Source organism: Bufo bufo, chromosome 1 (genome assembly GCF_905171765.1).
Source record: "Bufo bufo chromosome 1, aBufBuf1.1, whole genome shotgun sequence".
NCBI classification, from domain to species: Eukaryota; Metazoa; Chordata; class Amphibia; order Anura; family Bufonidae; genus Bufo; species Bufo bufo.
Window position 1 is genome coordinate 838,310,198 of NC_053389.1, and position 18,937 is coordinate 838,329,134.

Consider the following 18,937-nt stretch of genomic DNA (forward strand, 5'->3'; position numbering starts at 1 on the left):
TGTACAAGTTTAACTTGCATGGGAGGTGTGCAAGGAGGAAACCTTTGCTTTCCAAGAGAAACATCGAGGCCAGACTGACATTTGCCAGCGATAAAGTTGACAAAGACCAGGACTTCTGGAATAATGTTCTTTGGACAGATGAGTCCAAAATTGAATTATTTGGACACAACAGCAGAGGACATGTTTGGCGTAAACCAAACACAGCATTCCAAGAAAAGAACCTCATACCAACTGTGAAGCATGGAGGTGGAAGTGTCATGGTTTGGGGCTGCTTTGCTGCAGCAGGACCTGGTCAGCTCACCATCATAGAATCCACAATGAATTCTACTGTGTATCAGAAGGTGCTTGAAGAACATGTGAGACCATCAGTTAGAAAATTAAAGCTGAAGCGGAACTGGACCATGCAACATGACAATGACCCAAAACATACTAGTAAATCAACCAAAGATTGGCTGAAAAAGAAGAAATGGAGAGTCCTGGAATGGCCAAGTCAAAGTCCAGATTTGAATCCCATTGAGATGCTGTGGGGTGACTTGAAAAGGGCTGTACGTGCAAGAAACCCCTCAAACATCTCACAGCTGAAAAAGTTCTGCATTGAGGAGTGGGGTAAAATTTCCTCAGACCGATGTCGAAGACTGGTAGATGGCTACAAGAACCGTCTCACTGCAGTTATTTCAGCCAAAGGAGGTAACACTCGCTATTAGGGGCAAGGGTGTCCTATCTTTTTCCTCAGTTAGAATAGGCATTTTTGTAGAATGACATTTACAGAAGATCTTGAAAAGACTTTTCTTCAGTTTTCTTTGTTTAGTCGGATTACTTTAATCTCTCTGTATTGTTGAAACGGAGATGAAATAACCATTTATTAAAAATGTTACAAAAAACCACATGCTTTCAAAGGGTGTCCTAATTTTTTCACAAGACTGTATATCTATATGTATATATTTTAGTGTCACATATGTTTTTATGACATTTGCTGCTAATAGCAACGTCGTGGAAGTATCTGCTTCATTATATAACATCATTATAATAAAAAGGAGAGAATATAAGAAAAAACGCATATGTCTTAGAAATACCGCATGAAAAACGCACTGATGCCGCAAGTAGTTAAAACCGGATTTTTGACCTGGATTTTCGATGATACCGAGTGGACTATAAAAGGAAGTGACACTACAATGGGGGTAGAGCCACTGAGGAAGGGGAGAGACGTCCCCGAAACGCGTCTGGAGTAGTTCACCCCCACAAAGAAGGACCCGGAGTTATTAAGAAAGTTTGCAAACTTTTCGGATGCTGGAGCGCTCCACAGAACTTCGACTCGAAATTACTCCGGAGAAAAAATAAGACCGAACAAACTGACAGGCAAATCCCGCGAGACAACCATCACGTGGTACGGAAGTCTCGAGCGAGGACGCCAAACAGCGTGAGAAGAAGCTGGCGCAGTGTGGTGAGTAGCGGCAAGCAGTGACCGGCCCCGAACTAGAAGGGTAAGGAGAACGGTCCCGCTTTACCGCTCACCTGCAGCCTTATACTTACCTTGCGGTGTATTCACACCAGTTGGAACTCTATATCTTCTCCTTGAATTGATAGCACCACCCGGCCACAGTGCCGACCCCGGAACATCTCGAGGAGGACATAACCTTATATTATAGAGTAACTGCTCTAAAGGATTTCTTTGCAGATCCAACTAGGGGACATATTTTGAGTCTTCTAAGGGATATCTGCAAATACCCATTGATCGTGACAGCGGCAATCTACAGTGTGCATTAATCCTGCGGTTGTTACATTCCATTTATATTTCCACATATTTTAATTGATTGTATTTTTATTGTGCATATTATACTGGTTTTAATTCAATGTTTAAATAAATTGTCACTTCAATAGTATCACATATTTCAGTGCCAGCCTTATACCTTTGTTTTACTACATTATTCCTTGACTGATTGGGTGATCAGTTTTCAGGCTAGAAAACCAGTTCCGTTTGGGAGAGGTGGTGACATATCCACTACTGTGTCACGTATTTTTTCGCTATCACCCACCTCTGGATCTAGCTCCTCCTTCTTCCAATATGGATATGTGGAATCATATTGAAGTGGATTCCTTTATATTTGAATCATCGGAGATGTCTACTACCGAGGCCAGCTCGACTAATGAGCTATTCAATTAGAAAACCTTGTATTAAAAGGGAGATTAGATTGTTACGCCAGTATTTGGCACAGAATAAAATCCCTAAGGGCCTTAAATTATATAAAACACCTGCACAGGACCTGTATGGAGAAGAGTTCAACCTGGAATGGGAAAACCTTCTCCACACACAGTCCCGCACCCTTATGGAACTCATCATCAAGAGAAGAACACAAATTCTGGGATCCCTAACAGAAAATATTACCCAAATGAAAATTAAAATAGAGAAACTACCCAAGGATAGTATATTTAATTTATGGCAAGAGCGAATATGCAAGAGCCTTGATAAAACTGAATCAGAAATAATCTCAAAGAAGAGTAATAAACATACTAACGCAATTAAAATATATAATAGAAACGAAAACCATCTAGAGAGAAATGAGGTATTTACTGAGACCCCTATAGAATATATAGGATCCAATATAACCGTTAGAAATAGATTCTAAACACTTGCACAGCAACCTTTTTTAGACAGGACTTCCCCACATCACTCACCACGAGTCAAACACAGACAATCACGGTCCCCAAACCACAACAGGAGAGCACAAACCCCACAACGACACCCGTACAATCTGAGACACCCACAAAGCAGTCAAGAGACACATCAGCGACACTCCCCCACACGAACACGTCCTCTAAGACAGAAGAATTACCAAACAACTCCGTTAACGCACAAATCGAGAGAAACCCAGAGCCCGTCATATCACAGTCACCAAACAGGAATAAGAAGACACGAAGGGGAAGAAAGAAGAAGGAACCACCGATAACAACATGAGACACTGATCACCATAACAATATCATTAATTTGAGTAACACAATTTTGACACCATCCCAAATTTCCCTGCTAAATAAAGGGTTGAAATTTGCTCCTAGTGCCCAGTTGGACAAATTTAATACTTATATAGGGATCCAGAAATTTATTAAAAATATTTGTCTGAGAAAATATTTTATTAAAAACCCAATAACGATGAGTTCCCAAGAAACAGATGGATTTAGACATACTACGTTAAAAAATAAGTCTAAAAGATTCCCTCGGAATGAGATAGGCCCTGAAATTAGCCGTTTTCAGAAGAATGTTGAAATAGACCTTAGAAGAATAAAAGAAAAGACATTCCATAGAAAAAATCTATCAAATAGAGAGATAGTGGCCATAAAAGAACTGCAGAAAAATGAGGACATAACGATTCGCCCCGCAGATAAAGACGGAGCAATCGTAATCTTGGAGACAACTAAATACATAGAAGAATGCCTAAGACAACTCTCCGATGTTTCAACATATAAAAAACTGGAATGTGATCCAACTTTAAAATTTTGTGAGAATCTACACAAATATTGTGATAAGGGGTCACAGATGGGGATCCTATCCAACCAAGAATACAATTTTATTATGGGGACGCCCGGACGGCTCCCAGTCTTGTATTGCCTTCCCAAGGTACATAAGGATATGGAGAGCCCTCCGGGCCGCCCCATAGTATCCGGTATAGGCTCCCTGACATCTAATCTTTCGAGATATATAGACACCTGGCTACAACCCTTGGTGAAAACCACATCGTCCTATCTAAGAGATACAACACAAATTATTGATATATTAGAAGGACTTACCGTTGAACCAGACTGGATCATGGCTACACTTGATATCCAGTCGCTGTATACGGTTATAAACCATGAACAAGGGGTAGATGCCATTAGTAGACAATTACAGGAAGATAGCCGAATGAAGTTGGAACAAATAGAATATATACTAGAAGGAATCGGACATATTTTACAGCACAACTATTTTTATTTTGAGAAGGATTTTTATCTACAGACTAGAGGGACTGCCATGGGCACCAGGTTCGCCCCCAGTTATGCAAACCTGTTCCTAGCTCAATGGGAGCAGGCTGCGATTGACCCATATCGTGGGGGCGACCTGGTGCTCTGGCAGCGATATATAGACGACGTAATTTTAATTTGGAAAGGAAAGGAAGAAGTTTTACGTTCGTTTATATCCATATTGAACGACAATGTTTTTAATTTAGTGTTTACTACCAAAATTGGATTCGAGGGTACGGAGTTCCTGGATTTGTTAATAACTAAGAGGGACAACAAATATATATGTCAGACATACCAAAAACCCTCAGCCAGAAATGCTTTTATCCTACAGTCCAGCTGTCATCTACCAAATTGGTTATTAAACGTTCCATTCGGACAGTTCCGGCGATTGAAACGGAACTGCACCGAAGACTCCCAATTTGAAATGGAAGCACTGGACATGAGGAATAGATTCGTTTCTAAGCAATATCCAAGTGCGATACTAGAGGACGCACTGGAGAATACCCAGAAGCAGTCTACTGATAGAGAAACCTCCTCAAGAATCACAACAAGAATCCCAATTCCGTATAATACTCCCTTATACTGCACAATATAGGAGCATTAAAGAGATAGTCAGAAAACATTGGCCTCACTTACTGCAAGATAACATTTTGGGCACACTCATTCCAGTGAGACCACAGATCACCTTTACAAGGGCACCAAACCTGGGAATAAAAATAGCCCCGTCAGTTAAAAATGAATTGAGAAAATCCCCAAATACTGGAAATTGGATGAGCCTAAAGGGGTTTTACAGATGCGGCCAATGTGCCGGCTGTAAAGTGACAAAAGCCCCAAAAAGTACTAAAAAGATTGACTCGACCCAAAACAATTTCTCATGGGAGATTAAACACTTTCTGACTTGTAACTCAACCAGCGTGATATATCTGGTCCAGTGCCCATGTTCCAGGCAGTACATTGGAAGAACGAAGAGAACTTTGAAGGTGAGGATATCCGAACACGTTTCTAATATCAGAAAAGGATATCTGAAACACTCACCTTCAAAGCACTTCAAAGAACCCCAAAATCAAGATCCGAGGGGACTGTACTGTAAGAGCGGTCACACTGCGGAGGTCTGTACTGTAAGAGCGGTCACACTGCGGAGGTCTGTACTGTAAGAGCGGTCACACTGCGGAGGTCTGTACTGTAAGAGCGGTCACACTGCGGAGGTCTGTACTGTAAGAGCGGTCACACTGCGGAGGTCTGTACTGTAAGAGCGGTCACACTGCGGAGGTCTCTACTGTAAGAGCGGTCACACTGCGGAGGTCTGTACTGTAAGAGTGCTCACACTGCGGAGGTCTCTACTGTAAGAGCGCTCACACTGCGGAGGTCTCTACTGTAAGAGCGCTCACACTGCGGAGGTCTGTACTGTAAGAGCGGTCACACTGCGGAGGTCTGTACTGTAAGAGCGCTCACACTGCGGAGGTCTGTACTGTAAGAGCGGTCACACTGCGGAGGTCTGTACTGTAAGAGCGCTCACACTGCGGAGGTCTGTACCGTAAGAGCGGTCACACTGCGGAGGTCTGTACTGTAAGAGCGGTCACACTGCGGAGGTCTGTACTGTAAGAGCGGTCACACTGCGGAGGTCTACTGTAAGAGCGGTCACACTGCGGAGGTCTGTACTGTAAGAGCGCTCACACTGCGGAGGTTTGTACTGTAAGAGCGGTCACACTGCGGAGGTCTGTACTGTAAGAGCGGTCACACTGCGGAGGTCTGTACTGTAAGAGCGGTCACACTGCGGCAGTCTGTACTGTAAGAGCGGTCACACTGCGGAGGTCTGTACTGTAAGAGCGGTCACACTGCGGAGGTCTGTACTGTAAGAGCGGTCACACTGCGGAGGTCTGTACTGTAAGAGCGCTCACACTGCGGAGGTCTGTACTGTAAGAGCGGTCACACTGCGGAGGTCTGTACTGTAAGAGCGGTCACACTGCGGAGGTCTGTACTGTAAGAGCGGTCACACTGCGGAGGTCTGTACTGTAAGAGCGCTCACACTGCGGAGGTCTGTACTGTAAGAGCGGTCACACTGTGGAGGTCTGTACTGTAAGAGCGGTCACACTGCGGAGGTCTGTACTGTAAGAGCGGTCACACTGAGGAGGTCTGTACTGTAAGAGCGGTCACACTGCGGAGGTCTGTACTGTAAGAGCGGTCACACTGTGGAGGTCTGTACTGTAAGAGCGGTCACACTGCGGAGGTCTGTACTGTAAGAGTGCTCACACTGCGGAGGTCTCTACTGTAAGAGCGCTCACACTGCGGAGGTCTGTACTGTAAGAGCGCTCACACTGCGGAGGTCTGTACTGTAAGAGCGGTCACACTGCGGAGGTCTGTACTGTAAGAGCGCTCACACTGCGGAGGTCTGTACTGTAAGAGCGGTCACACTGCGGAGGTCTGTACTGTAAGAGCGCTCACACTGCGGAGGTCTGTACCGTAAGAGCGGTCACACTGCGGAGGTCTGTACTGTAAGAGCGGTCACACTGCGGAGGTCTGTACTGTAAGAGCGGTCACACTGCGGAGGTCTACTGTAAGAGCGGTCACACTGCGGAGGTCTGTACTGTAAGAGCGCTCACACTGCGGAGGTTTGTACTGTAAGAGCGGTCACACTGCGGAGGTCTGTACTGTAAGAGCGGTCACACTGCGGAGGTCTGTACTGTAAGAGCGGTCACACTGCGGCAGTCTGTACTGTAAGAGCGGTCACACTGCGGAGGTCTGTACTGTAAGAGCGGTCACACTGCGGAGGTCTGTACTGTAAGAGCGGTCACACTGCGGAGGTCTGTACTGTAAGAGCGCTCACACTGCGGAGGTCTGTACTGTAAGAGCGGTCACACTGCGGAGGTCTGTACTGTAAGAGCGGTCACACTGCGGAGGTCTGTACTGTAAGAGCGGTCACACTGCGGAGGTCTGTACTGTAAGAGCGCTCACACTGCGGAGGACTGTACTGTAAGAGCGGTCACACTGCGGAGGTCCGTACTGTAAGAGCGGTCACACTGCGGAGGTCTGTACTGTAAGAGCGCTCACACTGCGGAGGACTGTACTGTAAGAGCGGTCACACTGCGGAGGTCTGTACTGTAAGAGCGGTCACACTGCGGAGGTCTGTACTGTAAGAGCGGTCACACTGCGGAGGTCTGTACTGTAAGAGCGGTCACACTGCGGAGGTCTGTACTGTAAGAGCGCTCACACTGCGGAGGTCTGTACTGTAAGAGCGGTCACACTGCGGAGGTCTGTACTGTAAGAGCGGTCACACTGCGGAGGTCTCTACTGTAAGAGCGGTCACACTGCGGAGGTCTCTACTGTAAGAGCGGTCACACTGCGGAGGTCTGTACTGTAAGAGCGGTCACACTGCGGAGGTCTGTACTGTAAGAGCGGTCACACTGCGGAGGTCTGTACTGTAAGAGCGGTCACACTGCGGAGGTCTGTGCTGTAAGAGCGCTCACACTGCGGAGGTCTGTACTGTAAGAGCGGTCACACTGCGGAGGTCTCTACTGTAAGAGCGCTCACACTGCGGAGGTCTGTACTGTAAGAGCGGTCACACTGCGGAGGTCTGTACTGTAAGAGCGGTCACACTGCGGAGGTCTGTACTGTAAGAGCGCTCACACTGCGGAGGTCTCTACTGTAAGAGCGCTCACACTGCGGAGGTCTGTACTGTAAGAGCGGTCACACTGAGGAGGTCTGTACTGTAAGAGCGGTCACACTGCGGAGGTCTGTACTGTAAGAGCGGTCACACTGCGGAGGTCTGTACTGTAAGAGCGGTCACACTGCGGAGGTCTGTACTGTAAGAGCGGTCACACTGCGGAGGTCTGTACCGTAAGAGCGCTCACACTGCGGAGGTCTGTACTGTAAGAGCGGTCACACTGCGGAGGTCTCTACTGTAAGAGCGGTCACACTGCAGAGGTCTGTACTGTAAGAGCGCTCACACTGCGGAGGTCTGTACTGTAAGAGCGGTCACACTGCGGAGGTCTGTACTGTAAGAGCGGTCACACTGCGGAGGTCTGTACTGTAAGAGCGGTCACACTGCGGAGGTCTGTACTGTAAGAGCGGTCACACTGCAGAGGTCTGTACTGTAAGAGCGCTCACACTGCGGAGGTCTGTACTGTAAGAGCGGTCACACTGCGGAGGTCTGTACTGTAAGAGCGCTCACACTGCGGAGGTCTGTACCGTAAGAGCGCTCACACTGCGGAGGTCTGTACCGTAAGAGCGGTCACACTGCGGAGGTCTGTACTGTAAGAGCGCTCACACTGCGGAGGTCTGTACCGTAAGAGCGCTCACACTGCGGAGGTCTGTACCGTAAGAGCGGTCACACTGCGGAGGTCTGTACTGTAAGAGCGGTCACACTGCGGAGGTCTGTACTGTAAGAGCGCTCACACTGCGGAGGTCTGTACTGTAAGAGCGGTCACACTGCGGAGGTCTGTACTGTAAGAGCGCTCACACTGCGGAGGTCTGTACTGTAAGAGCGCTCACACTGCGGAGGTCTGTACTGTAAGAGCGGTCACACTGCGGAGGACTGTACTGTAAGAGCGGTCACACTGCGGAGGTCTGTACTGTAAGAGCGGTCACACTGCGGAGGTCTGTACTGTAAGAGCGCTCACACTGCGGAGGACTGTACTGTAAGAGCGGTCACACTGCGGAGGTCTGTACTGTAAGAGCGGTCACACTGCGGAGGTCTGTACTGTAAGAGCGGTCACACTGCGGAGGTCTGTACTGTAAGAGCGGTCACACTGCGGAGGTCTGTACTGTAAGAGCGGTCACACTGCGGAGGTCTGTACTGTAAGAGCGGTCACACTGCGGAGGTCTGTACTGTAAGAGCGGTCACACTGCGGAGGTCTGTGCTGTAAGAGCGCTCACACTGCGGAGGTCTGTACTGTAAGAGCGGTCACACTGCGGAGGTCTCTACTGTAAGAGCGCTCACACTGCGGAGGTCTGTACTGTAAGAGCGGTCACACTGCGGAGGTCTGTACTGTAAGAGCGGTCACACTGCGGAGGTCTGTACTGTAAGAGCGGTCACACTGCGGAGGTCTGTAATGTAAGAGCGGTCACACTGCGGAGGTCTGTACTGTAAGAGCGGTCACACTGCGGAGGTCTGTACTGTAAGAGCGGTCACACTGCGGAGGTCTGTACTGTAAGAGCGGTCACACTGCGGAGGTCTGCACTGTAAGAGCGGTCACACTGCGGAGGTCTGTACTGTAAGAGCGGTCACACTGCGGAGGTCTGTACTGTAAGAGCGGTCACACTGCGGAGGTCTGTACTGTAAGAGCGGTTACACTGCGGAGGTCTGTACTGTAAGAGCGGTCACACTGCGGAGGTCTGTACTGTAAGAGCAGTCACACTGCGGAGGTCTTTACTGTAAGAGCGGTCACACTGCGGAGGTCTGTACTGTAAGAGCAGTCACACTGCGGAGGTCTTTACTGTAAGAGCAGTCACACTGCGGAGGTCTTTACTGTAAGAGCGGTCACACTGCGGAGGTCTGTACTGTAAGAGCGGTCACACTGCGGAGGTCTGTACTGTAAGAGCGCTCACACTGCGGAGGTCTCTACTGTAAGAGCGGTCACACTGCGGAGGTCTGTACTGTAAGAGCGGTCACACTGCGGAGGTCTGTACTGTAAGAGCGGTCACACTGCAGAGGTCTGTACTGTAAGAGCGCTCACACTGCGGAGGTCTGTACTGTAAGAGCGGTCACACTGCGGAGGTCTCTACTGTAAGAGCGGTCACACTGCGGAGGTCTGTACTGTAAGAGCGGTCACACTGCGGAGGTCTGTACTGTAAGAGCGGTCACACTGCGGAGGTCTGTACTGTAAGAGCGGTCACACTGCGGAGGTCTGTACTGTAAGAGCGGTCACACTGCGGAGGTCTGTACTGTAAGAGCGCTCACACTGCGGAGGTCTGTACTGTAAGAGCGCTCACACTGCGGAGGTCTGTACCGTAAGAGCGGTCACACTGCGGAGGTCTGTACTGTAAGAGCGGTCACACTGCGGAGGTCTGTACTGTAAGAGCGGTCACACTGCGGAGGTCTGTACTGTAAGAGCGCTCACACTGCGGAGGTCTGTACTGTAAGAGCGGTCACACTGCGGAGGTCCGTACTGTAAGAGCGGTCACACTGCAGAGGTCTGTACTGTAAGAGCGGTCACACTGCGGAGGTCTGTACTGTAAGAGCGCTCACACTGCGGAGGTCTGTACTGTAAGAGCGGTCACACTGCGGAGGTCTGTACCGTAAGAGCGCTCACACTGCGGAGGTCTGTACCGTAAGAGCGGTCACACTGCGGAGGTCTGTACCGTAAGAGCGGTCACACTGCGGAGGTCTGTACTGTAAGAGCGGTCACACTGCGGAGGTCTCTACTGTAAGAGCGGTCACACTGCGGAGGTCTGTACTGTAAGAGCGGTCACACTGCGGAGGTCTGTACTGTAAGAGCGCTCACACTGCGGAGGTCTGTACTGTAAGAGCGGTCACACTGCGGAGGTCTGTACTGTAAGAGCGGTCACACTGCGGAGGTCTGTACTGTAAGAGCGGTCACACTGCAGAGGTCTGTACTGTAAGAGCGGTCACACTGCGGAGGTCTGTACTGTAAGAGCGGTCACACTGCGGAGGTCTGTACTGTAAGAGCGCTCACACTGCGGAGGTCTGTACTGTAAGAGCGCTCACACTGCGGAGGTCTGTACCGTAAGAGCGGTCACACTGCGGAGGTCTGTACTGTAAGAGCGCTCACACTGCGGAGGTCTCTGTGATTAGGGTTGAGGTGCAGTAGAAGTTTTGCTCCTGACATGTGGATTATTTTGGGTGCCCCTGTACTGACAGTCTGGTGAGGATGAGATGAGGTCTCCTGCGCCTCCCGCCTCGCCCTTGCTCACATTCCCTCCTGTAATTCAGTGACCTGATGTGCTGCCGGCGTTCTGTTCGGGGTGTGGGTGTGACCCCATTACGGTTCCACATTAAGCATATGTTGAAGGACAGATTGTCTTATCACAGGCGTGTCACCAGCGATGAGCTCATGCCAGAAAATGCCTGTTGAATATTGAAGCTGCCACCCATAGATCTACTGCTGAGCGCGCCCCCCAGAGAAGTGTCACCCTGTAGTCACCTATGTCTCATATACAGTAGGATGGGGGTCATTCACTGTGCTATCTATAGAGGCGGCTGCCCTCTCTATGTAATGGGAGCGGTGGATGGGACAATGGTGTCACCGGTCCTTCTGAACATCCTCACGTTAGGATCTGCTCAGCACTGTGCATGTAGATCATCAGCAGGGTGAATATAAAGCATCAAGGGACAAAATTCCAACATGTCAAACACGGGGGCACCAGGGGCCAGTGCAGTGCCCCAAAATACTGTGTGGAACAAACTGAGGACGTGCCTCAATAAATGCCACACAAGATTCCTGGACCTAGAAGCCACCATAGCAAACCCTCTTAGATTGCCACCACTATGATAGCATCTACCACAACTGGCACCATCATGATAGCATCTACCACCACTGGCACCATCATGATAGCATCTACCACCACTGGCACCACCATGATAGCATCTACCACCACTGGCACCACCATGATAGCATCTACCACAACTGGCACCACCATGATAGCATCTACCACCACTGGCACCACCATGATAGGATCTACCACCACTGGCACCACCATGATAGCATCTACCACCACTCACACCACCATGATAGCATCTACCACCACTGGCACCACCATGATAGCATCTACCACAACTGGCACCACCATGATAGCATCTACCACAACTGGCACCACCATGATAGCATCTACCACAACTGGCACCACCATGATAGCATCTACCACCACTCACACCACCATGATAGCATCTACCACAACTGGCACCACCATGATAGCATCGACCACCACCGGCACCACCATGATAGCATCGACCACCACTGGCACCACCATGATAGCATCTACCACAACTGGCACCACCATGATAGCATCTACCACCACTGGCACCACCATGATAGCATCTACCACCACTGGCACCACCATGATAGCAGCCACCATGTTAAAAGCTACCACCAGTGGCACCATGGTAGGAGCGACATCTAATTTCTGAGCAGTGGCTGGAATTATTTTGCACTTTTCAGATGTGACCCTGTCTCTTCTCCCACCTCTGGAGCTGGAGTAGTGGGTATCTGGGAGAGGTGGTGGGGGCTGCGAGTTCACATGTATTGGCAATGCATCTTACTTGGTTCATATTCTGTGGTTGCACCATGTTACATATGTGATGGTGGTTGGGAGTTGCCCTCTGCTGGGCGTTCCTACATGTGGGACACTGAGATATGTGTTATTCATTTCTCTCTGCAGGACATGATATGGAATCAGTGCGAAAGATATTCCATGCTGCGGTGAGTGCACTATGTATATCCTTCATTAATATTTCCTGTATATTATATGTGTCCATATCCTGCCATATATAATACATGTATGTAATGACCCCTGTATTACGTGTCCATATCCTGCTATATATGATACATGTATGTAATGACCCCTGTACTACCTGTATATTATATGTGTCCATATCCTGCTATATATGATACATGTATGTAATGACCCCTGTACTACCTGTATATTATATGTGTCCATATCCTGCCATATATAATACATGTATGTAATGACCCCTGTATTACGTGTCCATATCCTGCTATATATGATACATGTATGCAATGACCCCTGTACTACCTGTATATTATATGTGTCCATATCCTGCTATATATGATACATGTATGTAATGACCCCTGTACTACCTGTATATTATATGTGTCCATATCCTGCTATATATGATACATGTATGTAATGACCCCTGTATTACCTGTATATTATATGTGTCCATATCCTGCTATATATGATACATGTATGTAATGACCCCTGTCACTAGGATGTTACTACCTATTTATTTTATGCACTTATATAGCGCTACTATATTCCTCAGCGCTTTACAGACAATGTCCATATCAAGCTCTATATGATACATACAGTGGGATGCGAAAGTTTGGGCAACCTTGTTAATCGTCATGATTTTCCTGTATAAATCGTTGGTTGTTACGATAAATCTATCATATAGGACAGTGTTTCCCAACCAGTGTGCCTCCAACTGTTGCAAAACTACAACTCCCAGCATGCCCGGACTGCATTTGGCTGTGCGGGCATGCTGGGAGGTGTAGTTTTGCAACAGCTGGAGGCACACTGGTTGGGAAACACTGATATCGGAGACACACACAGTGATATCTGAGAAGTGAAATGACGTTTATTGGATTTACAGAAAGTGCTATAATTGTTTATACAGAATTAGGCAGGTGCATAAATTTGGGCACCACAAAAAAGAAATGAAATCAATATTTAGTAGATCCTCCTTTTGCAGAAATTCCAGCCTCTAAATGCTGCCTGTAGGTTCCAATGAGAGTCTGGATTCTGGTTGAAGGTATTTTGGACCTTTCCTCTTTACAGAACATCTTTAGTTCATTCAGGTTGGATGGCTTCCGAGCATGGACAGCTCTCTTTATATTCAGGTCTGGGGACTGAGAGGCCATTCCAGAACATTGTACTTGTTCCTCTGTATAAATGCCTTAGTGGATTTTGAGCAGTGTTTAGGGTCGTTGTCTTGGTGAAAGATCCAGCCCCGGCGCAGCTTCAGCTTTGTCACTGATTCCTGGACATTGGTCTCCAGAATCTGCTGATACTGAGTGGAATCCATGCGTCCCTCAACTCTGACAAGATTCCCAGTCCCTGCACTGGCCCCACAGCATAATGGAACCACCACCATATTCTACTGTAGGGAGCAGGTGTTTTTCTTGGAATGCTGTGCTCTTCTTCCTCCATCCATAACGCCCCTTGTTATGGCCAAATAACTCAATGTTAGTTTCATCCGTCCACAGCACCTTATTCCAGAATGAAGCTGGCTTGTCCCAATGTGCTTTAGCCCACCTCAAGGGGAGAAAAGGCTTCCTCTGCATCGCTCTCGCATCCAGCTTCTCCTTGTGTAAAGTGCGCCGAATGGCTGAACGATGCACAGCGACTCCATCTGCAGCAAGATGATGTTGTAGGTCTTTGGTGCTGGTCTGTGGGTTGACTCTGACTGTTCTCACCATTCGTCACTTCTGTCTATCCGCGATTTTTCTTGGTCTGCCACTTCGAGCCTTAACTTGAACTGAGCCTGTGGTCTTCCATCTCCTCAATATGTTCCTAACTGTGGAAACAGAAGCGGAAATCTCTGAGACATCTGTATCCTTCCCCTAAACCATGATGGTGAACAATCTTTGTCTTCAGGTCATTAGAGAGTTGTTTTGAGACCCCCATGTTGGTACTCTTCAGAGAAAATTAAAAGAGGAGGGAAACTTACAATTGACCCCCTTAAATACTCTTTCTCATAATTGGATTCCCCTGTGTATGTAGGTCAGGGGTCACTGAGCTTACCAAGCCAATCTGAGTTCCAATAATTAGTTCTAAAGGTTTTGGAATCAATAAAATGACAACAAATGTCTGCACCTGACGAATTCTGTATAAACAATTATAGCACTTTCTGTAAATCCAATAAACGTCATTTCACTTCTCAGATATCACTGTGTGCGTCTCCTATATGATATATTTATTGTAACAACCAACGATTTATACAGGAAAATCATGACGATTAACAAGGTGGCCCAAACTTTCACATCCCACTGTATATGTAATGACCCGTTACTAGGATCATACTACTTACTACCTATATAATATATGTGTCCATATCCTGCTCTCTATATGATACATGTATGTAATGACCCCTGTCACTAGGATCATACTACTTACTACCTACAGCCAGGTCCATAAATATTGGGACATGGACACAATTCTAACATTTTTGGCTCTATACACCACCACAATGGATGTGAAATGAAGCGGACAAGATGTGCTTTACCTGCAGACTGTCAGCTGTAATCTGAGGGGATTTACATCCAGATCAGGTGAACAGTGCAGGAATTACAGCAGTTACATCTGTGCCTCCCACTTGTTAAGGGACCAGAAGTAATGGGACAATTGTCTTCTCAGCTGTTCCATGGCCAGGTGTGTGTTATTCCCTCATTATCCCAATTACAATGAGCAGATACAAGGTCCAGAGGTCATTTCCAGTCTGCTGTTTGCATTTGGAATCTGTTGCCGTCAGCTCTCAAGATGAGATCCAAAGAGCTGTCACTATCAGTGAAGCCATCATTAGGCTGAAAAAAACACAACAAACCCATCAGAGAGATAGCAAAAACATTAGGCCTGGCCAAAACAACTGTTTGGAACATTCTTAAAAAGAAGGAACGCACCGGTGAGCTCAGCAACACCAAAAGACACGGAAGATCACGGAAAACAACTGTGGTGGATGACCGAAGAATTCTTTCCCTGGTGAAGAAAACACCCTTCACAACAGTTGGCCAGATCAAGAACACTCTCCAGGAGGTAGGTGTATGTGTGTCAAAGCCTACAATCAAGAGAAGACTCCACCAGAGTGAATACAGAGGGTTCACCACAAGATGTAAACCATTGGTGAGCCTCAAAAACAGGAAGGTCAGATTAGAGTTTGCCAAACGACATCTAAAAAAGCCTTCACAGTTCTGGAACAACATCCTATGGACAGATGAGACCAAGATCAACTTGTACCAGAGTGATGGGAAGAGAAGAGTATGGAGAAGGAAAGGAGCTGCTCATGATCCTAAGCATACCACCTCATCAGTGAAGCATGGTGGTGGTAGTGTCATGGCGTGGACATGTATGGCTGCCAATGTAACTGCTTCTCTTGTATTTATTGATGATGTGACTGCTGACAAAAGCAGCAGGATGAATTCTGAAGTGTTTCGGGCAATATTATCTGCTCATATTCAGCCAAATGCTTCAGAACTCATTGGACGGCGCTTCACAGTGCAGATGGACAATGACCCAAAGCAAACTGCAAAAGCAACCAAAGAGTTTTCTAAGGGAAAGAAGTGGAATGTTCTGCAATGGCCGAGTCAATCACCGGACCTGAATCCGATTGAGCATTTCACTTGCTGAAGACAAAACTGAAGGGAAAATGCCCCAAGAACAAGCAGGAACTGAAGACAGTTGCAGTAGAGGCCTGGCCGAGCATCACCAGGGATGAAACCAGCGTCTGGTGATGTCTATGCGTTCCAGACTTCAGGCTGTAATTGACTGCAAAGGATTTACAACCAAGTATTAAAAAGTGGAAGTTTAATGATTATTATTATGTCCCATTACTTTTGGTCCCTTAACAAGTGGGAGGCACATATGTAACTGCTGTAATTCCTGCACCGTTCACCTGATTTGGATGTAAATCCCTCAGATTACAGCTGACAGTCTGCAGGTAAAGCACATCTTGTCCGTTTCATTTCAAATCCATTGTGGTGATGTATAGAGCCAGAAATGTCAGGATTGTGTCCATGTCCCAATATTTATGGACCTGACTGTATATATTATATATGTCCATATCCAGCTCTCTATATGATACATGTATGTAATGACCCCGTCTCTAGGATCATACTACATATTCCCTGTATATTATGTTGGTTCATATCCTGCTCTCTATATGATACATGTATCACTATCATCCAGTGAAGTGTGTACATAGGATTTGATTTAGGGTGCAGATACTTTTGCAATGCTCTCTGTGTCTTTGGACTGTGCAGGCAGTCCGTATATAACATGTGCCCCTTGTATCATACTGTACAGATGCCATCTCAGTCATTTTCCATTTATCGTGGGGTAGAAGAGGAAGATGAGGCTGAGCTCCACATTGAGGATTTTCCACGTACCGACCAGAGGTCCAGTCCAAAGGCCTCCAGATTCAGCATCTCACCCCAGTACCAAAAACTTATCATCGCCGTGATAGTGACAGGATTCATCGGTCAGTGCCTGTATACGTCCAGTAATGCATGCAGCACACGTGCAGTCTTATGCTGCCCCTGCCCGGAGAAACCTCAGTCTGTGGGCGGCTATTCTCACCCCAGGCTACTCTCACCAAGGCTACTTTCTCACCCAGACTACTCTCTTACCCAGGCTACTCTCTCATCCAGGCTACTCTCTCACCCAGACTACTCTCTTACCCAGGCTACTCTCTCATCCAGGCTACTCTCTCACCCAGGCTACTCTCTCACCCAGGCTACTCTCTCACCCAGGCTATTCTCACCCAGGCTATTCTCACCCAGGCTATGCTCACCCAGGCTATTCTAACCCTGGCTATTCTCTCCCAGGCTACTTTCACCCAGGCTACTTTCTCACCCAGGCTACTTTCTCACCCAGGCTACTCTCTCACCCAGGCTACTCTCTCACCCAGGCTACTCTCTCACCCAGGCTACTCTCTCACCCAGGCTACTCTCTCACCCAGGCTACTCTCTCACCCAGGCTACTCTCTCACCCAGGCTATTCTCACCCAGGCTACGCTCATCCAGGCTACTCTCTCACCCAGGCTACTCTCTCACCCAGGCTACTCTCTCACCCAGGCTACTCTCTCACCCAGGCTACTCTCTCACCCAGGCTACTCTCTCACCCAGGCTACTCTCTCACCCAGGCTATTCTCACCCAGGCTATTCTCACCCCTGACTATTCTCTCCCAGGCTACTCTCACCCAGGTTACTCTCTCACCCAGGTTACTCTCTCTCTCTCACCCAGGCTACTCTCTCACCCAGGCTACTCTCTCACCCAGGCTACTCTCTCACCCAGGCAACTCTCTCACCCAGGCTACTCTCTCACCCAGGCAACTCTCTCACCCAGGCTACTCTCTCACCCAGGCTACTCTCTCACCCAGGCTACTCTCTCACCCAGGCTACTCTCTCACCCTGGCTACTCTCTCACCCTGGCTACTCTCTCACCCTGGCTACTCTCTCACCCTGGCTACTCTTCTCACCCAGGCTACTCTTCTCACCCGGGCTACTCTTCTCACCCGGGCTATTCTCTCACCAAGGCTACTCTCCTCACCCAGGCTATTCTCCTCACCCAGGCTATTCTCCTCACCCAGGCTACTCTCCTCACCCAGGCTATTCTCCTCACCCAGGCTATTCTCCTCACCCAGGCTATTCTCCTCACCCAGGCTATTCTCCTCACCCAGGCTATTCTCCTCACCCAGGCTATTCTCCTCACCCAGGCTATTCTCTCACCCTGGCTACTCTCTCACCCAGGCTACTCTTCTCACCCGGGCTATTCTCTCACCAAGGCTACTCTCCTCACCCAGGCTATTCTCCTCACCCAGGCTATTCTCCTCACCCAGGCTATTCTCCTCACCCAGGCTATTCTCCTCACCCAGGCTATTCTCCTCACCCAGGCTATTCTCCTCACCCAGGCTATTCTCCTCACCCAGGCTATTCTCTCACCCAGGCTATTCTCTCAACCAGGCTATTCTCTCACCCAGGCTATTCTCTCACCCAGGCTATTCTCACCCTGGCTATTCTCACCTTCCAGCAATACCAGGTCAGTGTAGAGAGGGGAGACACTCTAAGGGCTCATGCACACGACCGTTGTTTAGGTCTGCATCAGAGCTGCATTTTTTTGCGGCTCGGAAGCGGACCCATTTACTTCAATGGGGCTGCAAAAGATGTGCTGTCCGCATCCATTGCTCCGTTCCGTGGCTCCGCAAAACAAATAGAACATGTCTTATTCTTGTCCATTTTGAGGACAATAATAGGCATTTCTATCATGGGCCTCCTGTTCTGTTCTGCAAATTGCAGAAAACACGGACGGCATCCGTGTTTTGCGGATCCACAATTTGCAGACCGCAAAACACGGTGCGGTCGTGTGCATGAGCCCTAATACATGACCTTTACTAATGTTAGAACAGAAGCATGGAACATACAGAGAGCTCCAGGCAGGAGGCCTCTGCTGAGGTCACCCATATACTGTGCGCTGGCGGGTCGGCTAATGCCCTATGCCGGATGTAGAGCAAACCCCTCGCCCCGACGAATTTCACTGC

The 18,937-nt window shown here is 48.1% G+C and overlaps 1 protein-coding gene across 2 annotated transcripts in view; it reads left to right on the forward strand.

Annotated features, from left to right (window-relative positions):
- The first annotated feature begins 12,250 nt into the window (after positions 1-12,250).
- TFR2 (transferrin receptor 2) overlaps positions 12,251-18,937 on the forward strand; it is an 82,292-nt gene continuing 75,605 nt past the window's right edge. For both annotated transcript variants that reach the window (XM_040415350.1, XM_040415351.1), the window contains exons 1-2: positions 12,251-12,365; positions 16,705-16,879. In XM_040415350.1, the coding sequence (XP_040271284.1) occupies positions 12,300-12,365; positions 16,705-16,879 (241 nt within the window). In that variant the 5' untranslated portion in view covers positions 12,251-12,299. The remainder of the gene's footprint in view (positions 12,366-16,704; positions 16,880-18,937) is intronic.